The sequence below is a fragment of the Corella eumyota genome, chromosome 3 (assembly GCF_963082875.1).
Source record: "Corella eumyota chromosome 3, kaCorEumy4.1, whole genome shotgun sequence".
Lineage (NCBI taxonomy): Eukaryota > Metazoa > Chordata > Ascidiacea > Phlebobranchia > Corellidae > Corella > Corella eumyota.
The window spans coordinates 19,271,478-19,288,676 of NC_137492.1; the positions used below are offsets into that span (position 1 = coordinate 19,271,478).

The 17,199-nt window shown below is 30.8% G+C and overlaps 3 protein-coding genes across 5 annotated transcripts; 2 read left to right on the forward strand and 1 right to left on the reverse strand.

The window, feature by feature from the left end:
- Positions 1-179: 179 nt before the first annotated feature.
- Positions 180-5,446, reverse strand: LOC145746021 (uncharacterized). The gene is made up of 10 exons (XM_082564199.1): positions 5,317-5,446; positions 4,633-4,944; positions 4,283-4,465; positions 3,398-3,556; positions 2,780-2,945; positions 2,340-2,569; positions 1,983-2,171; positions 1,560-1,772; positions 1,093-1,320; positions 180-991 (listed from the first exon to the last, which is right to left on the reverse strand). The coding sequence occupies exons 1-10, from the start codon at positions 5,444-5,446 to the stop codon at positions 423-425; spliced, it is 2,379 nt and encodes a 792-aa protein (XP_082420325.1). The 3' UTR covers positions 180-422.
- Positions 5,447-7,901: 2,455 nt separating this feature from the next.
- On the forward strand, positions 7,902-12,760 carry LOC145745691 (kelch-like protein 38). Of its 2 annotated transcripts, none has more exons than XM_082563833.1 (13): positions 7,902-8,047; positions 8,493-8,616; positions 8,684-8,837; positions 9,176-9,393; positions 9,468-9,614; positions 9,695-9,809; positions 9,916-9,987; positions 10,093-10,175; positions 10,481-10,679; positions 10,982-11,125; positions 11,428-11,586; positions 11,682-11,826; positions 12,258-12,760. In XM_082563833.1, the coding sequence occupies exons 1-13, from the start codon at positions 7,950-7,952 to the stop codon at positions 12,385-12,387; spliced, it is 1,788 nt and encodes a 595-aa protein (XP_082419959.1). In that variant the 5' UTR covers positions 7,902-7,949; the 3' UTR covers positions 12,388-12,760. The 2 variants fall into 2 exon arrangements, with proteins under 2 accessions (XP_082419959.1, XP_082419960.1); XM_082563834.1 differs by having other exon boundaries at positions 9,919-9,987.
- A 357-nt stretch (positions 12,761-13,117) lies between these two features.
- On the forward strand, positions 13,118-16,359 carry LOC145745547 (kelch-like protein 3). 2 transcript variants are annotated; one of them, XM_082563657.1, is made up of 10 exons: positions 13,118-13,259; positions 13,339-13,462; positions 13,798-13,951; positions 14,508-14,725; positions 14,794-14,946; positions 15,058-15,172; positions 15,290-15,349; positions 15,450-15,530; positions 15,749-15,840; positions 16,226-16,359. In XM_082563657.1, exons 1-9 carry the CDS (start codon positions 13,180-13,182, stop codon positions 15,826-15,828), a joined length of 1,065 nt encoding a protein of 354 aa, XP_082419783.1. In that variant the 5' UTR covers positions 13,118-13,179; the 3' UTR covers positions 15,829-15,840; positions 16,226-16,359. The 2 variants fall into 2 exon arrangements, with proteins under 2 accessions (XP_082419783.1, XP_082419784.1); XM_082563658.1 differs by having other exon boundaries at positions 14,800-14,946.
- Positions 16,360-17,199: the final 840 nt, after the last annotated feature.

Genomic DNA, 17,199 nt, shown 5'->3' on the forward strand with positions numbered 1-17,199 from the left:
AAGCGTTTTTGTTAGCTTCATTGTTGCCTGTGGTTGTAAAATTGTCGAATTCAAAGTCTTGTTTGCTCATAAACAAGTATTTTAAGCAATTTCCTTGGTATTTAAGGCCATTTAAAGAAAACCAAACTAAATGTTGTACTTGCAAAGCAATTATAACTTATCTGACAGTTTAACTTTATTTTTTGGCAAACAATATATTAACAAGAGACAACGTAACAGTACTGCCCTAAAATTTTAAATCTATATTACAATTAATGCATAATGGGATGTCATAACGACTAAGGCAAAGGACTGACTAAATTAAGTTAATTTTTAAGTTATAATCATAAAATTCGCTGGCATTATCTAAAAAATGCAGAAATAGATTAGATAGTAATTGAACTAAATGCGATATAAATATATACGGATTACATTAAGATAGCTTAGTAACTGCGAAAAATTTCGTAATTTATTGGCCTTAGCGAGCCTTCCGAGCCAGGGTTGGTATTATTAGTGTTATAACCAGACTGTCCTTCATAAGCGGAGTTTACGTAACCGGTCGGCTCTCTAGCGATCACTTGCGGTTGTGATGCATCAGTTGAAGAATACCATGCTCGCCCATTTTGCGGGTGAATCGCGGTAGGCAGTTGATGCTGTTTGACGTACGCTGTATCACGTGGATTTGTACTATACTCCGAAGTAGGGTAATTGTTTTTGGGTCTTGATACCCGTCTATCGTAACCATCGTATTGTATAGGACTCATGTAGGACGAAGAATAAGTAAAATCGTGACTTTTACGGGGCCGGAACGAAACGGGTTGAGATTTATATTTCCTCTTTCTTGGTATATGTTCTCTATGATTTCGATGTTTTTCTAACTTATACTGCTTTTGTTTTTTTCCTCTAAGACAGCAATAGAGCAAGGCGGATCCAATAATGATAATAACTACGCCGCTAAGAATGGAGGCAATCAGTGCAATTTGAAAGTTGTTTAAACCAGGAATTCCATTATCTAGAAGAATAAGGAGCACGTTAAAATCGAGAAATTTAATTTCTATAAACTTACATTGATTGGCATGTAAAACATGAACTTTCTTGTTGGTCAAAACATACCTTCTTCGCAGAGAAACGATCGACCGGACCAACCCTTTCTCTCGCCCGTACAAGTTCGCATTTTATCCCCGATCAAGACATAACCTTCCATACAACTGTACGACACATAAGACCTATACCCAACCTCATCTCCCTTTGTTGCACTGAGTGGATTATTATTTCTATCAAATACACTCGCACTACCGCTTGGAACGTCGAATACGTCGGGTGATATGATACAAGTGATCGCTATAAGAAGTAAGATGTATTTAATACTGACTGTTGTTTAAGTTTTTAAATAGAAACAGCACATCTTTGTTGTCTACAATTTAAAATAAGCCTTTTATGGTACATCAAAGACAGCAGATAATGTGCAAGTAATTGTTATAAAAAGGATATTTAAAGTTAACAAAGCTGTAGTAGTTATTTGAATTCTACAAGCGAACAACTTGACCAATTTTTCTGCTGTTTAAAATCAGTTTTTTTACCTTCACATGATGGAAATATTTCGTCCATTTGATTTGACCACTGCCCAAACTTATCACAGGTGATCACATACTGAACACTTCTCTTCTGGGTAAACTTGAACCCATCTGCACATGAGTAGGCGATAGGGAAAGCCCCGTATCGATAGTCTATCGATGTTCCGTTTAAGAGCAAGTTTGAGTTGGGCACAAAGTAAGGATCTCCACAAGCTACCGCTATAAATATAATATTTATTGACACTTGAGTCTGTAAGTGTGTTATACCGGTTATGGCGTCGGCTTACTAGCTAAAAGGTTTCGGGTTTGAGTCGCACTAATGCCATATCTTTTTAAATAGCCCACGCTTCCCCCAAAAAAACTATTATCATAACGTGATGTGAAAAAACACGTTTTTTTCTAAACCTTATGCAATTAACTGTTACTTACGTATACATGGGTTACTAATATCGTTCCACGTTCGTTTATTTGAGCATCTTCGTTCACTGTGTGCAGTAGTATTATAATATCCTTCAGCGCAGCCCAATAAAACTACGTCGCCAGATGGCACTGTGGAGTTGGTTGTACCTTCTTGTATTACCACTCCTTCGTGAGTTTGATGATTAAAGTTCATGCAATCTAAAACAAAACAATAAGACAAGTTTAATGTGTTTGGAATTTGTTATTAAATTCAATAGAACTTGGGAAAACTTTCCCGCGCACCGAAAAATAGTAATTTTTACTACAACAAAGGCCTCTAAATTACACAAACTGTCCAATAGTATTCTTATATATACATAAACTTACAAGCATTAAGGTCGAGTGCATTAAAATGCGCTTGGAATCCTGAATAAGAAATATCGGCATCGGCTGAGAACTCAAGTCTTAGCATGTTGGTGGTGGATTGTAAAGGGGCTGGGTCTTCATCACCGCATAATGTTGTGATCCAGTTATTTGGGTTGTCTGTCCCACCGTTAAATATTGTTAATTTATCTCTTACACAACCTCGGTTAATAACCTTTCCTTCCATAGCAAACCTGTAAAGTAATTTGCATTTATGTTTGTGCTTCAACTTATTTTAACACCATTTTACTGGTCAGTTATTGCATATAGTTATTCTGTTTGTTTGTGAAGACAGTTTTTCAGTATATAAAGAACAAATTTTAACGCTTTAGGTTTTGCAGTTAATCTAAACTAAACGGTTACTAAAATTGCACAAACTTTATGTCGACTTTTTGTTTACTCACGACGTAAATTTCAGCTCAATCACGTGACCTGGCTCGGCGATAATCACCCACTGACATTGTGACGAAGTAGGGTAAGCCCCTGGGTAGTTAGGGGTCTCGATTACGCCGTTGTTTTCGTAAATTTTGCCTCCACAATTCGGGTCCGAAACTAGGTTAAACGTCTCATCTGAACAAGTATTGGATAATTAATTATATGTTGTCTCAATTAAATTACCAGCTTAACATGATATTAAGGATCGGTGTTTCAAGGTTCAGGTGCAATTAAATATGTTGTAAACCAAGCAACAAAACGTGTGTCATGTTTTTTACAGAATAACACAATTTCTTGTTGCAGAACACAACAGTAAACACTTGACTGTGACTTGAAGTGTTTTTCGTTAGGTTTAATAAATCGGATTTAAAGTTAGACTCCAATCCAGTTTAATTGGAGGTTGGATTTAAATTTAAAACGTTGTTGTTTTGAAATGTAGGCGTTTTTATATAACACAGGTTTAAAATTCATATTAGTGGGCATCGTCAATTTTAACCACATCTATAATTAGAAAAATGTGGGCATACATTAAAGCTTACAGTACTACTATTTATAGATATGTTAAACTACGCTTAAGCTTAACTTACTCGCTGAGTCTGTTATCCAACTCCGATCCTCGTTAAAAGCGTTACACGAGTAACCGTCGCCTGTAAATCCGTTGCCACAACTACAAGTATAGCTCCCTCTCGTGTTCAAACAGTTGGCGTGCCAATCACATAGATTTTCTTGGAGGCATTCGTTTATATCTTAAACAAAAATAGTTAAGTTAATACAGGCCTTTAAGGTTATGGGTTTGAGCCGCACCAATGCCACATTATTCGCCCTTGAGTCTGACGTTTACAGATAGCTTAAACACGTCACAATAGCACACCCTTTCCTAATAAAATATAAAACCTATTACCTTACCTTACAAGGTAACGCAAACGAAAAGTAAAAAATTATTTAAATGGAAGTTTAAAATTCAAATTTTTTGAAGTAAATTGTATAAATCCCTTATTATTATTGGGAAAAAATGTGATAAAATTTCCATTAAAAAGTGAGTCAGTTTATTACACATAATTATTGTTTTTATAGACTCGGAAAATGTCTCGTGGGGGAATTTCGGAGAAGATTTGAAATTGATTTTATCAAATAGGTAAAAGTTTACATTTTTGTTGAGCGACAGACCACACCTCGGATTAAAACGTGAGGGCTTTAAATAGTTTAACTATTTACTTAAAACAGATTATATTAGAAAATTGTTTTTCTTAATTTTAATTTTTACCAATTCGAAGTTTTTCAGTTTAAATTACTTAAAAGTATTGGGTTTTATATATTTTGAAAAAATGGTGTGCAGTTGTGTCGTGTTTTAAGCAATTCGTAAACGCCGGGCTTGCAGATAAATATACTATGACATTGGTGCGGCTCGAACTCGAAACCTTTTGGCTCGTAATCCGACGCTATGACAGGTATCACGAATTAATTATCCTTACCTTCGCATTGGACGACGCTGTGCGACCACGTCCCGCTGTCGAGACACCGCAATTCAGACACCGAGTTTTCACTCTGCGAGGTCACTTGATAACCTTTTGCGCATCTGACCTCTATCGTGTCATTGACTGCGTAGTTGTTGCCAATCGATATAACACCGTTTCCTAATACGGGCGCAGGACAATCTGTACAAAAAAGATTTTAGTAAATTGTCATTGAATTAAATTACAAAATTACATTTAAATGAAATAAAAAAACGATAATTTGGCTTCATTTTGTATGCAAATTTTGTAAATTGGTCTTCGTTGTAATATCTGATAAAGTTTATCTAGATTTAGGGTGTAAAACTTACCCGGGACGCAGTTGTAGGAAAGGTTTAAGTAGTTATCCCCGTCATAACATCTTTCCCCGTCTTGTTCGTAACTTGTACCCAGAGTTTCTTCGTTTACTCTTAAAATACACGACTGCAATCCCAGACAAATATCCCTGGTACGCTCAGTGACATCTGGTGTAGAACAAACTTGTTTTCTGGCCCCACTATCGCTAAGGCAAATATAATCTGACTCTGATGACCTCCCGTACGCTGCTGTGACAACGTAGACTGAAGTGCTAGGATCGCATTCCAGTCGTATCGTTGCTTTGTTACATGAGATTACTTGTCGCTCTGTTGAAGATACATTAGTATAAATATAACAGTGTTTTAATTAACAAAATCAAGTACAAAAGTGTGTTAATAATTTAGCATGTAAATTGGTAAACTTGTGTAAATATCATATAATTGGTGTTTTGTACAGGTGTATACAAAGTGTTACATATTTTGTCGTTCAACGTAAGTTTTAAACAAGACATAAATAATAATTACATACAATTACCTACGCAGTAACCTAATTTTTAACTTGTCTTAAACGCCAAAAACAATATATATATTAGCAAAATTTAAAAATGAATATATGGTGTTTTTTGTGTTTAATATAAAGCTTTGTTGATGTTTAAAGTTACTTAAGTTAAACTGTATATAAACAATGGGCGATGTTACCTGTCGTAGTAGCTCTAATTTGTCTTTCACTTCCCAAACAGTCTTCTAATTGGAGTAAACTAATTAAAACAACTACAGTCGTCAATCTAATTGCTTTATGTTGTTGGCCAAATAATTTAAATATATCCATATTCTGTAATTCATTTATTTATTACATTTTTTGATAAATAAAAGCGTAAGTTTTGGTTACAAATAGATTAAGCTAAATTATTTAAACGATAAGTTGACGGTTTAAAAGTTTATAAATAAATAATCCCTCTTTAAATATTCATCCATTTTGATGTGTTTTTGTTAACTTTGCTTTATGATATCTTTTTAGTTTAACTTTCAAAACACTTTCCGTAACCTTACTGTCATAAATTTATAGGTACAATGTGGTGTTAGATTAGGCGTAATATTCTAACTTTTTTTAAATATAGTTTCTTCTGTAAAATCTGACTTAGGCTACGCTGTGTGCGGTATGGTAATATCAGCATTGGACTAAATATATAATCCCAATTACATCTAATTCTAAGGCGTATTTGCTCTGTATTGAGAAATACCTAATCTTAAACTTATAAGCAATTAATTTTGTCCTAGCTTATATATTTTCGGCGACAACGTGATTAGATGCTACGTCAGGATAAGTAAAAACACTTGAGACGAATTAAAAGAAAATTCGACGGATCTGTAAACAACCAAATTCCAGGGCTAGCTTAAATCTATCTGTTCTAACAAAGCCGAAATAAAAAGCCAGTAAACTTTGCGTAAGTCAATTAATAGGTCATAATTTAGAGACCTATGCTCATACCAGCAGATTTTTCGATTAAAACGCTTATAGTTTAATGTCAGATATCCGCGACAATTTTTTTTGCGGTGGCCTTCGCCAACTTTCTCGCTTACAAACTGATCCGGTTTTAAGCGCCGGGGGCTACTGGTTTAAGTCACTATCAAGTGTAAGCGACCGGTGATAAACGTTTAACGAATTACCGTAAAAAATCGAGTTTTAATATCGCTACTCATCGACAGAGTAAACTAAAATGCAATAGACATTTAAATAACTTAATTGTCCGGAAGAAATAACATAAAAACTGTATTTTACGACTTTTTAATTGCCTATAAACAAAAAAATTTGTTTTTTTAAAGTCCTAACCTTAATAGTTTTATGATGTATATAGTCTATATGCCTTAAATCATCTTTATAATTTATGCGACCTAGCGCTCTAAATAAGCCCTGAAGGAGCCTTGTACAGTTAAGATTCTGCGAATTTTTTAATTGCTTTTTCAGTGTAAATATTTTGGTAATAAAAAAGGTTTACACAACATTTTTGTTTAATCATTTTTAACAAGAAATTATCAAATGCGGATAAAATTTAAATACCACTTTTAAAACTTCAATTTAACCATATTTACATGAAAAAGGGTGTAAGTTACAATTATTAACTAATTATCTTAATCCTAATTAACTAAATAATATCAAATTATTTAACAAAAAATATAAATTAAATGTAAAAGTTGCAATTAAACTTATGCTAACTACAATTTAAATGATTACTGGTAAAGTGATAAAAATAAAGATTAAAAAAGATAATCGTCGATCTTAGCTGTAGCTGCAGGTTTATATAAACTTACACCTAGAAAAAATTAATAAAATTTTAATATCTCTTTGACACTCAGACATTTCGTGTGGTTTTTCGAAAAGTTTATAAAGATATTATCAGTATAATACACAAAGCATGATAAAATGTATAACCGTTGTCTACATTTTTTGAACGTAAACCACCAACTATATAATTTAGATAGAAAAACATAAAATATGGCATAAAAACAAATTGCTTTTAAAAGATTTCAGGTTTGAGCCGCACCAACGCATTATTCGCCCTTAAGTTTGGCGTTTACGGATAGCTTAAACACGTCCCAATGGCACACCTTTACCCGTTAAAAATATTAAAAACCAATCCTTTTGATGGGATATAACAAACGTACTAAGGTACAAATTATTTCCACATAACGTTGTATACAGTTCATAGCTGTTATGTGGAAACGTTAATTAGTGCAACTGAAGATTGGATACGTATAAAAGGTTAACAATAAACTCACAAGCCTAAATTGTGTATTGTTTTATTGTTATGACGCGGTAACTCTACACAAACAATACAATTGATTCAACCCACGTCAATTGTAAAGATCGAAGTAGGCCTTAAAATATATTTTTAGTAATGACTCGCTTTATTATTAGCGTTGTAGTCTCTCAGCCTAACATATGGATACGCATTGTTCCGTTATTTAACTTTTTTTAAATAATATTTGTTTTGTATTATGCCTTTACTACGTATTTTAACCATATTGAATGATGAATATATTTCGTAGCACTTATTTAAAGATTTTCTGCAAAGTGATACTTCTATTTAGGGGATTTACTATCAGATTATTAGTAAATATGGTCCTGCAAAACCTAGCATTAGAATTTATTTGAAATATAGAAGATTAAAAGGATTTTTTAACTATTTTTAATTTATTTATATTTTATAAACTTATATAGCTATCTCTTGTTGTTTGTAATATAAGACGTATTGTTTAACCAGCATATTTTTATATTCAGATGTTAGTCTGTTGTTAGTGTGAATACTTGTTGGACTTCTTTAAGTTTTAAAATGGAGACAGTAGGAATATCATCTTTTAATATATTTAAATCTTTTAATCAAGATTTTGAAAGCAATCATGCTGTTTGGTTATTAAATAAGTTAAACACGTAAGTAAAGTTTTGTCTTGTTAATTTTTTTTTTTTTTTGTATATATATCTTTATCCTCAATGTGGGAGGGTCGACTGCACGACATAAACATAGAGTAACAACTGTTACCCTGACCTAGCCTCAAGTTGACGCAGTTTGGGATATTATAGATTAAATTTTCCTGATAGTTTTGCTGCTGAGTAAGTGCTGACTCAGGCTCAACATGAGTTTATTCCGATTATAGCGCTTAACTCAAGGGCACTAGAGCACAATAGCAGTTGGGATTGAACCCAAGACCTCATGTGTGGTGTAGCAAGTGTTCTTACCACTACACCGTGTTGCTGGTAATTGTTAGGGATAGAGACATTTAATATAATAATTATAAAATATATCTTAAACTAACACATATCAATCTGCTTTATTTTTCATCTCATGTGTTAAATTAATTTATTTGTCACTTGCTAGAGATCGTTTGACTACCAAGGAATCATGTGATGTTAAAATAGTTGCTGGAACAAAGCAGTTTAGTGCACATAAATGCATCCTTTCAGCTTTTTCAGAATTTTGGAGAAAAATGTTTACAGTGAAGGTATGGGCAAAATTGTAGTAGTTATGACGAAGTCAACTTTTGTATTCAATATTGTTTTTTTATTCAGATGAAAGAAAACTATTCTTCTGAAGCACAAATCAATGGTGTTAATGGCGATATAATGAACATTCTGCTTACTTATATTTACACTGGGAAAGTTTCATTAAATGATGACAATGTTTACTCGCTGATTGAATCTTCCCATTACATGCAATTACCCTGTAAGATATCTTATACAAGAGATCAAGTGATTTACTTTATTTACCATGAATAGTCCTTTATATTATTTTATTAATGTTGAAGGAAAAAAATACAAAAAGATTTGCTACATAAACTAAAGTTAATTAATCATTACCAGTTATATACACCGGCAGCTGGGTGTAGTGGTAAGAACACTTGCTACACCACCATAAGATTGTGGGATCTTTCCCCACTGATCTCATGCTGCAGCGCCCTTGAGTAAAGCGTTATAAACTGCTGAGCCAGCACTTAATCAGCATGATAATTACCGGACAATTATAATCTATAATATTTTATTAATAATATTTAAATGTTGCAGTTATTTTGGATCATTGCAGCACATATTTGGAGAAAAATCTATCAGAAGAAAATTGCTTCGATGCTTTAAATTGTGCTGTAAAATACGATTTAGTTAAAATCACTAAAATTTCTCAAAAGATTATTATAAAAAGTTTGGCTGATGGAGAGATTTTGGAAAAATTCATGAATCTTGAATTGAAAAATGTTATAGATTTGATTAATTCATCACACAAAATGGTATTTGTTCATTAGTTTATATTTAATACATACAACTTATCATTTAATAAATTTTTGTACCATTTTAAACACAGATTTCTGAAGAAACAAAGTTCAAAGCAATAATCAAATGGGTAAACTCTGACAAAGAAGTTAGAAAAGAAAATTTTTACCAACTTTTTACTCTTCTTGATCTTCAAAATTTTTCCAAGGAGATTTTACAAAACTTTATTGCAACAGAGGTACTTACATTTACTTTCAGCTTTGTTTTTTAGTATTTCTTAATTAACTGTGTAAAAGTTTTAATTATTTTTATTTTTAGGAGTTGGTTGCCCAGTCATTTGAGTGTACAAAGTTGGTAATGAATGCTGCCTTTAATTTACCAACAGCTCCCATTTTACCTGAATCAAATAATAAAGATATCCAAACAGAACCTGGTATATATTTAAAAATTAATAACTATACCTAATTAACTTAAGCTTTCACTTTAGTTTAATTAACATCATGGTAGAAAAATTAAATTTTAAGAAATACTGTTTTTAGAAGTATTGGATGTAGAAGTTGCAGCATCTCGAATATTCGATTATTTGCAGTCACGTAACCAATATTCACCAGGTAATAAAAATGGTGATCCAGACTGTCCTTTTTTATGTTTGTCCCTAAATTAATTAATTTTTTATTTGACTTTGTGATTGTAATTAAACATTATTATACCAACAGTTGAAAATCTTCTTATAATTGGCAGTGATGCTCATCATGTTGCACAATTTAATATTAACACCAAAAAGTGGAAAGCACGAAAAGTAAATATTTTTAAAGATTATATTAGATTTGTTGCCTTTTTTATAAAATGAAGTAAATTATATTTTATTATTTCAGTTGAAAGTAACCAGTTTAAGTAAACTGCTTGTTTTTTTTGTATATAGTTTTATTCTCAATGTGGGAAAGTCGAATGCGCGATTAAACATAAAGTAACATCAGTTACTCCAACCCAGTCTCGAGTTGCCTGTGGCAGTTTGGGATATTATAGATTATAATGTGTGGTGTAGCAAGTGTTCTTACCACTACACCACCCTGTTTGTCATACCATAAATGTATTTGTTTTTAGAAACCAAGTAAATGTGGTTTGTACTCAACTGCATGTCGAACCAAAAATCATGTTTATGTGATGGGTGGAGGGGTGACGGAAAAATCCAAAGCACTTGATGTTGTTGAAAGATTTGATTTAAATGAAATGAATAAAGGCTGGGAAGAAGTTACCTCTATGATGATAGGCAGAAAACATGCCGCTAGTTCGTGTATTGATGGTAAATCTATGGTTTAACTCTAGATTAATATTGGGATAATAATTAATTGGCCACTGGAAAAAAATAATAAAAATATCTATTTTGCTAAATTTAAAATATATGTAAATAAACTATGTTTGCTGTGTTATAAAAAATAAAATAACAAAATTTTAAATTTCTTAATTTTATTATTTAGTTTAAGAGGAAGTGTGTATTTTTTAATAAAATATTTTTTAAAGAACTTACATTTATTTTATTTATGTTTTTTAAATAATTTCTCATCTTTCAATTAGTTATCTCTTGTAACTAGTTTGTTTGTGTAGATGACATTTTTGTTGTTGGAGGACTTGCTCATGACTCTGGCTGGCTTTCTTCTGGTGAATTTTATGATTCAGAAAGAGACGTTTGGTACAAAATTCCAGACTTAATTATAAGAAGACAAGATCATGCAATGCGTTGTATTGGACGTTAGTATAACATATTGTTAAAAATATTTATTTATATACTACTTGTTAAAAGCTGAATGTTAAGGTGCTTACTTATAATATTTGAAACTGGTATACCAAGGTTTAACTGTGGGGCAAGTTATCTTATACACTCACTAAATGAAGAAGTATAGTCAGCCTTTTTACATTAAAGTAAAATTTACGTTTTTAATAAAGTATTTGTGGTAAGAGTTTGTAAATTTTAGGAAAACTTGTTTAATATGAATATTTTTTTTTTTATATACGAAAATATTGCTGTTTTAGTTTTTTAAATATATTCATAGGGCAACTCTATGTTATTGGTGGATACACACCAAGTACTAGGCTATCGTCCATGGAAATGTTAGATCATCGAACTAATTCTTGGCGAAATGCATCTTCAATGTCTTGTGCAAGAGATGACTTAGCTTCTGTTGAGCTTAATGGGGAAATTTATGCAATAGGTTAGATTAGATGGATTTTTTAGGGTACTTTAAGTTAGCTGTACAAGATACTTTTTTATGCTATCCTTAGTATTTATAAATGCTTATTATTTTAGGTGGCGATAGTGGTAATAATACATTAGATACTGTTGAGATTTATCGGCCAAGGGCGAACAAATGGGTTTCTGGAAGTTCATTGCTTCATGCAAGAAAACAACATTGTGCCTGTGTTGTAGATGGAAAAATCTATGTTGTTGGCGGGTAAAATATTAATAATTTAAATTATTACAACTTGTTGATAGTCCGCTTTATAACAATGCTCTAAATTCATCAGATATTTGCCCATATAATAATTTACCTGTGCACCACGAACAGCAGTTGCTCTTGTTCTGTGGGTATATAAATGGAAATACATGCCAATATATACATATTCTTTACTAAACTGTACTATATATAGATTAAGATGAGGCATATGAAGTTTTGGGAGACTGTAATTACTTCAGTTTTTTTTGCTCATTTTTGTCTATTTATGAATGTGTTAGTTTTGCTCATTTTTGTCTATTTATGAATGTGCTAGTAGGGCAAATTTTTAATTTATTTTTACCATCCGAAACTTACCAAAATCAAAGCTTAGTTCTTTTTGCTATTATATTTTATGTCAGTAAAAAAAGTTTTAATATATTTTAAAATAGGTGTAAGAATCAAGGAAGTATTTGTATTGCTCAAAATTCCATAGAAATGTTTGATCCTGCTGTTGGAGAATGGCAATTAGTCACAAAATTAACTAGACCACGATATGATTCTTCTGTTGTTGCATTTTAACTTATTTACTTAAACATAATTAATTTTTTCTAAAGTTTTGCTTTAGTGTTCTAAACGTAATATTTATCACGCAGTAAATCTAACAGTTTAATTTGATTTAAAAAATTGTTTTTTTTTTTGTAGCTTTTTAAATGTAAACCTGTAATACCTAGATTTCTGCACTTTTTTAATAATATTGTAAACCTTTTTTTACCTTAGTAAATATTTAAATTTTAATGTTTTATTTTTTATATATTTTTTAACTTGTGTGTGTAAAAAAACTAATATTTCTTAAAGAGTAGTGCTTGGCAATTTATATATTTCTAATTAGAGAAACCTGTTGGGTTTACATTATTTGTTTTCAGCAAATGATTAGGTTACATTAGATCTATGTATAAACTTACTGAAATAAAAACACATTTCTAAGAGAAGCTGTTAAAGACAGTTTAAATAATAACCTACCCCCAAATTTCAGTGGGTAATCAAGCGTTTTCCCTTTTTCTGATTTGTCATTGCCATACATTTCTCCTAAAGATCTACACAGTGTGTAAAATAAAACTTGCTTTTTGACTTCAGGAAACTTCAGCCTGGAAAAACATTCTAGGCAGCTAGAGAAAAAAGTTACATTTTAGGCAGCTAAAGGTTTTTACTTAAAAGGATATTCTTATTATAAAAGTTTAAAAAGTAGTGTTTTTAAGATATCTGTGCAGTTTCTAAATAAAACTTTTAATTTGATTTATATCTATAAAATAGCATTAGTATTCATGTTTAAACTTATTGAAAACATCATTTCTGTTTAAATTGGAATATAAAATGGAGACAGTAGGAATATCATCTTCTACTGAACATTTTGAAAGCAACCATGCTGCTTGGTTATTAAACAAGTTAAACATGTAAGTTACTTCTATAGCATCTTAAACCTCACTTGATTTTTATATAAACTGTTATTCCTAATGTTATATTCTAACCTAGAGATCGATTGACTACCAAAGAATCGTGTGATGTTAAAATAGTTGCTGGAACAAAGCAGTTTAGTGCACATAAATGCATTCTTTCAGCTTTTTCAGAATTTTGGAGAAAAATGTTTACAGTAAAGGTATGAACAAAATAGTTTTATATTTATTTTTCATTATGTTGTTAAGACGCATTTTTTGTCATACAGTATTAGGTTTAAATTTTTTTCTCAGTTACTCCAACTCCAGTCTCGAGTTGCCTTCAGCAGTTTGGGATATTATAGATTATAATTGTCCAATAATTAAGCTGTCGATTAAGTGTTGGCTCAGCAGGAGATTATGCCGTTTATATCGCTTTACTCAAGGGCGTTACAGCATGAGATCAGTGGGGATTGAATCCATGACCTCATGTTTGGTGTAGCAATTGTTCTTACCACTACACCATGCTGCCGGGATTTATAAGCTTGTCATTTATTAGATGAAAGAAAACTATTCTTCTGAAGCACAAATCAATGGTGTTAATGGCGATATAATGAACATTCTGCTTACTTATGTTTACACTGGGAAAGTTTCATTGAATGATGACAATGTTTACTTGCTAATTGAAGCTTCCCATTACATGCAACTACCGTGTAAGTTATCTTATACTAAAAGTAGTGTGATTTACATAAACATAACGAAACATTATTTTATTAAAATAAAGCTTATTTGGAATTGGTTAAAAGACATTAAATTTTAAGTAGTTTTAGTTTTATTATAACCAGTTATAATTAAAGAAGAATTTATTGGGTATGTGAATAACATATAAATTTTAGTGATACTAGAGTGTACAACAAAACCTACATAATTTATACTCTTGTTACCACAATTTTTTTGGAATTATTGTTTTGCATTCAAGCATAAATTTCTGTAAAGGTTTTGCTTTTGTGCTTTATATTCTTTCCGCTTAAATGCATTTAAGAATGTGTTTACCCATTTTACTTTAGTTAGCTAGCTAAGGTTATATCTGGGCTTTATTATTGGTTCTCTAAATTTTTAAATATTTCACTGTCCTATCAAAAATTTCACTAAAAGTTATCATGATTTTTTAACTTGTTTTTTATTGAATAATAATATTCTTTTTTACCCGTAAATCTTAAACTTAAAAAAAATTAACTTTAAAAATTAAATAATAATAAAATTTTGCAGTTATTTTGGACCATTGCAGCACATATCTGGAAAAAAATATTTCAAAGGAAAATTGCTTTAATGCATTAAATTGTGCTGTTAAGTACGACTTAATTACGATTACTGCAATCTCTCAAAAAATTATTTTAAAAAATTTGACAGACACAAAAATTTTGGAAAACTTCACATTTCTTGATCTAAAGAGTGTCACAGATATTCTAAAATCTTCAAAAAAGGAGGTATTTGTACTGCAGATTGTACTTGTTTAAAAATGCTAACCACATGTTAAATATTTCACTTTTTTAAGATGCAGATTTCTGAAGAAACAAAATTTAAAGCAATAATCAAATGGGTAAACTATGACAAGGAAGTTAGAAAAGATCATTTTTACCAACTTTTTTCTCTTCTTAATCTTCAAAAATTTTCAAATCATGTTTTACAAAGTTTGATTGCAACAGAGGTACTTATATTCACTTACAAAGACCTTTTGTTCTAAAGTATAGAATTACCCATTCAATTGTGTAGTTGTTTAAAATAATTTATTATTTATGTAAATAAATTTACTTAATAGGAGTTGGTTGCCCAATCAATGGAATGTACATTATTAGTGATGAATGCTGCCTATAATTTACTAACAGCTTCTATTTTAACTGAGTTAAATGTTACAGATCATCCAGTAGTGTCAGGTGTTAATTTTAGAATTACCCACTATATTTTATTTAGTTTAACTAACGCGTCATCTCAATTACATATTAAACCAATAATATTCTTAATTTTACTTTAAAAATGTCTAAATTTATTAGATGAACCAGATGTTGTAATTAAACCATCAACACCATCTTGTAGCACATCAATAGAGCCAGGTAATTTAACTAAGCTATGTTTTTTTCATTTTACCAAAATTTTAGATTGCATGTTATAGTCTATTAGTCTTTGATTAAAATATATTTACAATGCTAATAGATCAACGTACTTCTGTGTATGAATCTAATCCATCATTACCAACTTATTTTCAGTCATCGTTTTCAATACCTGTAGAGCCAGGTATCTTAACTAAACCAAGAGTTGCAAAATTATTAAATTTAAATATACAATATTTTAAAAACTGTAAGGTTTTACAACTTTCTTATTTCTTAAGTTATTTGCAGTCAGTATTAAGTGATAAATATATAAATAATGTTTGCTCATGACATAAGTGTTTTTGCTTTTATATTTTTAACCTAACATTAATAGAATTATTGTTTTACTAAACATTGTTATAGAAACTGAAAATCTTCTTATCATTGGTGGCTTGAATGCAAATAATCATGTTGTTAAATATAATATTAACTCAAAACGGTGAAAGGCACAAAAGGTAATTGTGTAAACAATTTTAGTTTGGTTTTGTAAATCGTCTTTTTCCTTGTTTAATTTTTTATTTTTATAAGTAACTAGAAGCAGATAACTGCATTATTTTGTAAATCTTGTATCTCGATGTGGAAAGATCGACTTAACCACCTAAACATAGAATAACATTTGTTACCTTGACCAAGTCTCGACTTGTTTGGGATGTTATTAAATATATCTGGCCAATAATCAAGCTACTGATTAAGTGTTGGCTTAGCAAAATTGATATTGTTTTTGGCACTACAGCTTAAAAAAATTGAAACCAGGACATCGTGTAGTGAAGCAAGGGTTCTAACCACTACTCTACGCTGCCAGTCTTTAATTATCTTAAACAAAATTATTTTACATTTTAGAAACCAAGTGAATGTGGTTGGGGTTCAACAGCTTGTCGAGTTAATAATTATGTTTATTTGATGGGTGGAAGGGTTATAGGGAAAAAAGGGAAAAAATCCAAATCACTGGATGTTGTTGAAAGATTAGATTTAAATAACCTTAGCGATGGTTGGACGAGAGTTTGTCCTATGAAAAGTGGCAGAAGTAATACTGCCAGTTCCTATTTAATTGGTAAATTTTCCACATACATACTCTAAAATAATAACAAAAGTATTTGTTTTGTCTGTACAATAACAGTAATAAATTAGAAAACGTTAACAAATTTTTAATTATTTTTTGTTTTAAAATTTGTACTTTAACATTATGCTAAATAAACAGTAAATATGTTTTTCTTAGATATTATAATATTTTTAATTACATACTAAGATGCACTTTATGTTGTTGGAGGACTTGCTCATGACTCTGGCTGGCTTTCTTCTGGTGAGTTTTATGTTTCAGATAGGGATGATTGGTATAGAATCCCAGATATGTCAACAAAAAGACAAGATCATGCGATGTCTTGTGTCCAAGGTTAGTCCAAAAAATGTTCATTTAAATTATATTTACACGATAGAAAAAAAAGTTGCAATTTTGTAAATAAAAAAAATAATTTAATTAAAAATAAAAAAAACATTTTTAATTAAATTTATTTAAAACTTTTCAATTTAAGGACAACTTTATGTTATTGGTGGATACACACCGAGTACTCACCTTTCATCTATGGAAAGGTTAGATCATCGAACTAATTCTTGGCGAAATGCTTGTTCAATGTCTTGTGCAAGAGATAACTTAGCTTCTGTTGAGCTTAACGGGGAAATTTATGCCATAGGTTAGATGGACTTTAAGATTTTTAAATGACTTCACAAGATACTATAGTTGTCCACTGCATACATCAGTATTTGAAAATTTTAAATATTATAGGTGGCTTTGATGGTGGTAATAATACATTAAATAC

What these genes read in the sequence shown, in the direction of transcription:
- LOC145746021 (XM_082564199.1), bottom strand. Translation starts at nt 5,446, where the DNA reads ATGGATATATTTAAATTATTTGGCCAACAACATAAAGCAATTAGATTG. An exon ending in TTCCTACAACTGCGTCCCGG is followed by an intron (nt 4,466 to 4,632) that starts GTAAGTTTTACA and finishes TTTTTTGTACAG; the next exon opens with ATTGTCCTGCGCCCGTATTA. An exon ending in CAGCGTCGTCCAATGCGAAG is followed by an intron (nt 3,557 to 4,282) that starts GTAAGGATAATT and finishes TTTTTGTTTAAG; the next exon opens with ATATAAACGAATGCCTCCAA.
- LOC145745691 (XM_082563833.1), top strand. Translation starts at nt 7,950, where the DNA reads ATGGAGACAGTAGGAATATCATCTTTTAATATATTTAAATCTTTTAAT. An exon ending in ACGTAACCAATATTCACCAG is followed by an intron (nt 9,988 to 10,092) that starts GTAATAAAAATG and finishes TTATACCAACAG; the next exon opens with TTGAAAATCTTCTTATAATT. An exon ending in TGCAATGCGTTGTATTGGAC is followed by an intron (nt 11,126 to 11,427) that starts GTTAGTATAACA and finishes ATATATTCATAG; the next exon opens with GGCAACTCTATGTTATTGGT.
- LOC145745547 (XM_082563657.1), top strand. Translation starts at nt 13,180, where the DNA reads ATGGAGACAGTAGGAATATCATCTTCTACTGAACATTTTGAAAGCAAC. An exon ending in TTATTAAACAAGTTAAACAT is followed by an intron (nt 13,260 to 13,338) that starts GTAAGTTACTTC and finishes ATTCTAACCTAG; the next exon opens with AGATCGATTGACTACCAAAG. An exon ending in AGATCATCCAGTAGTGTCAG is followed by an intron (nt 15,173 to 15,289) that starts GTGTTAATTTTA and finishes TAAATTTATTAG; the next exon opens with ATGAACCAGATGTTGTAATT.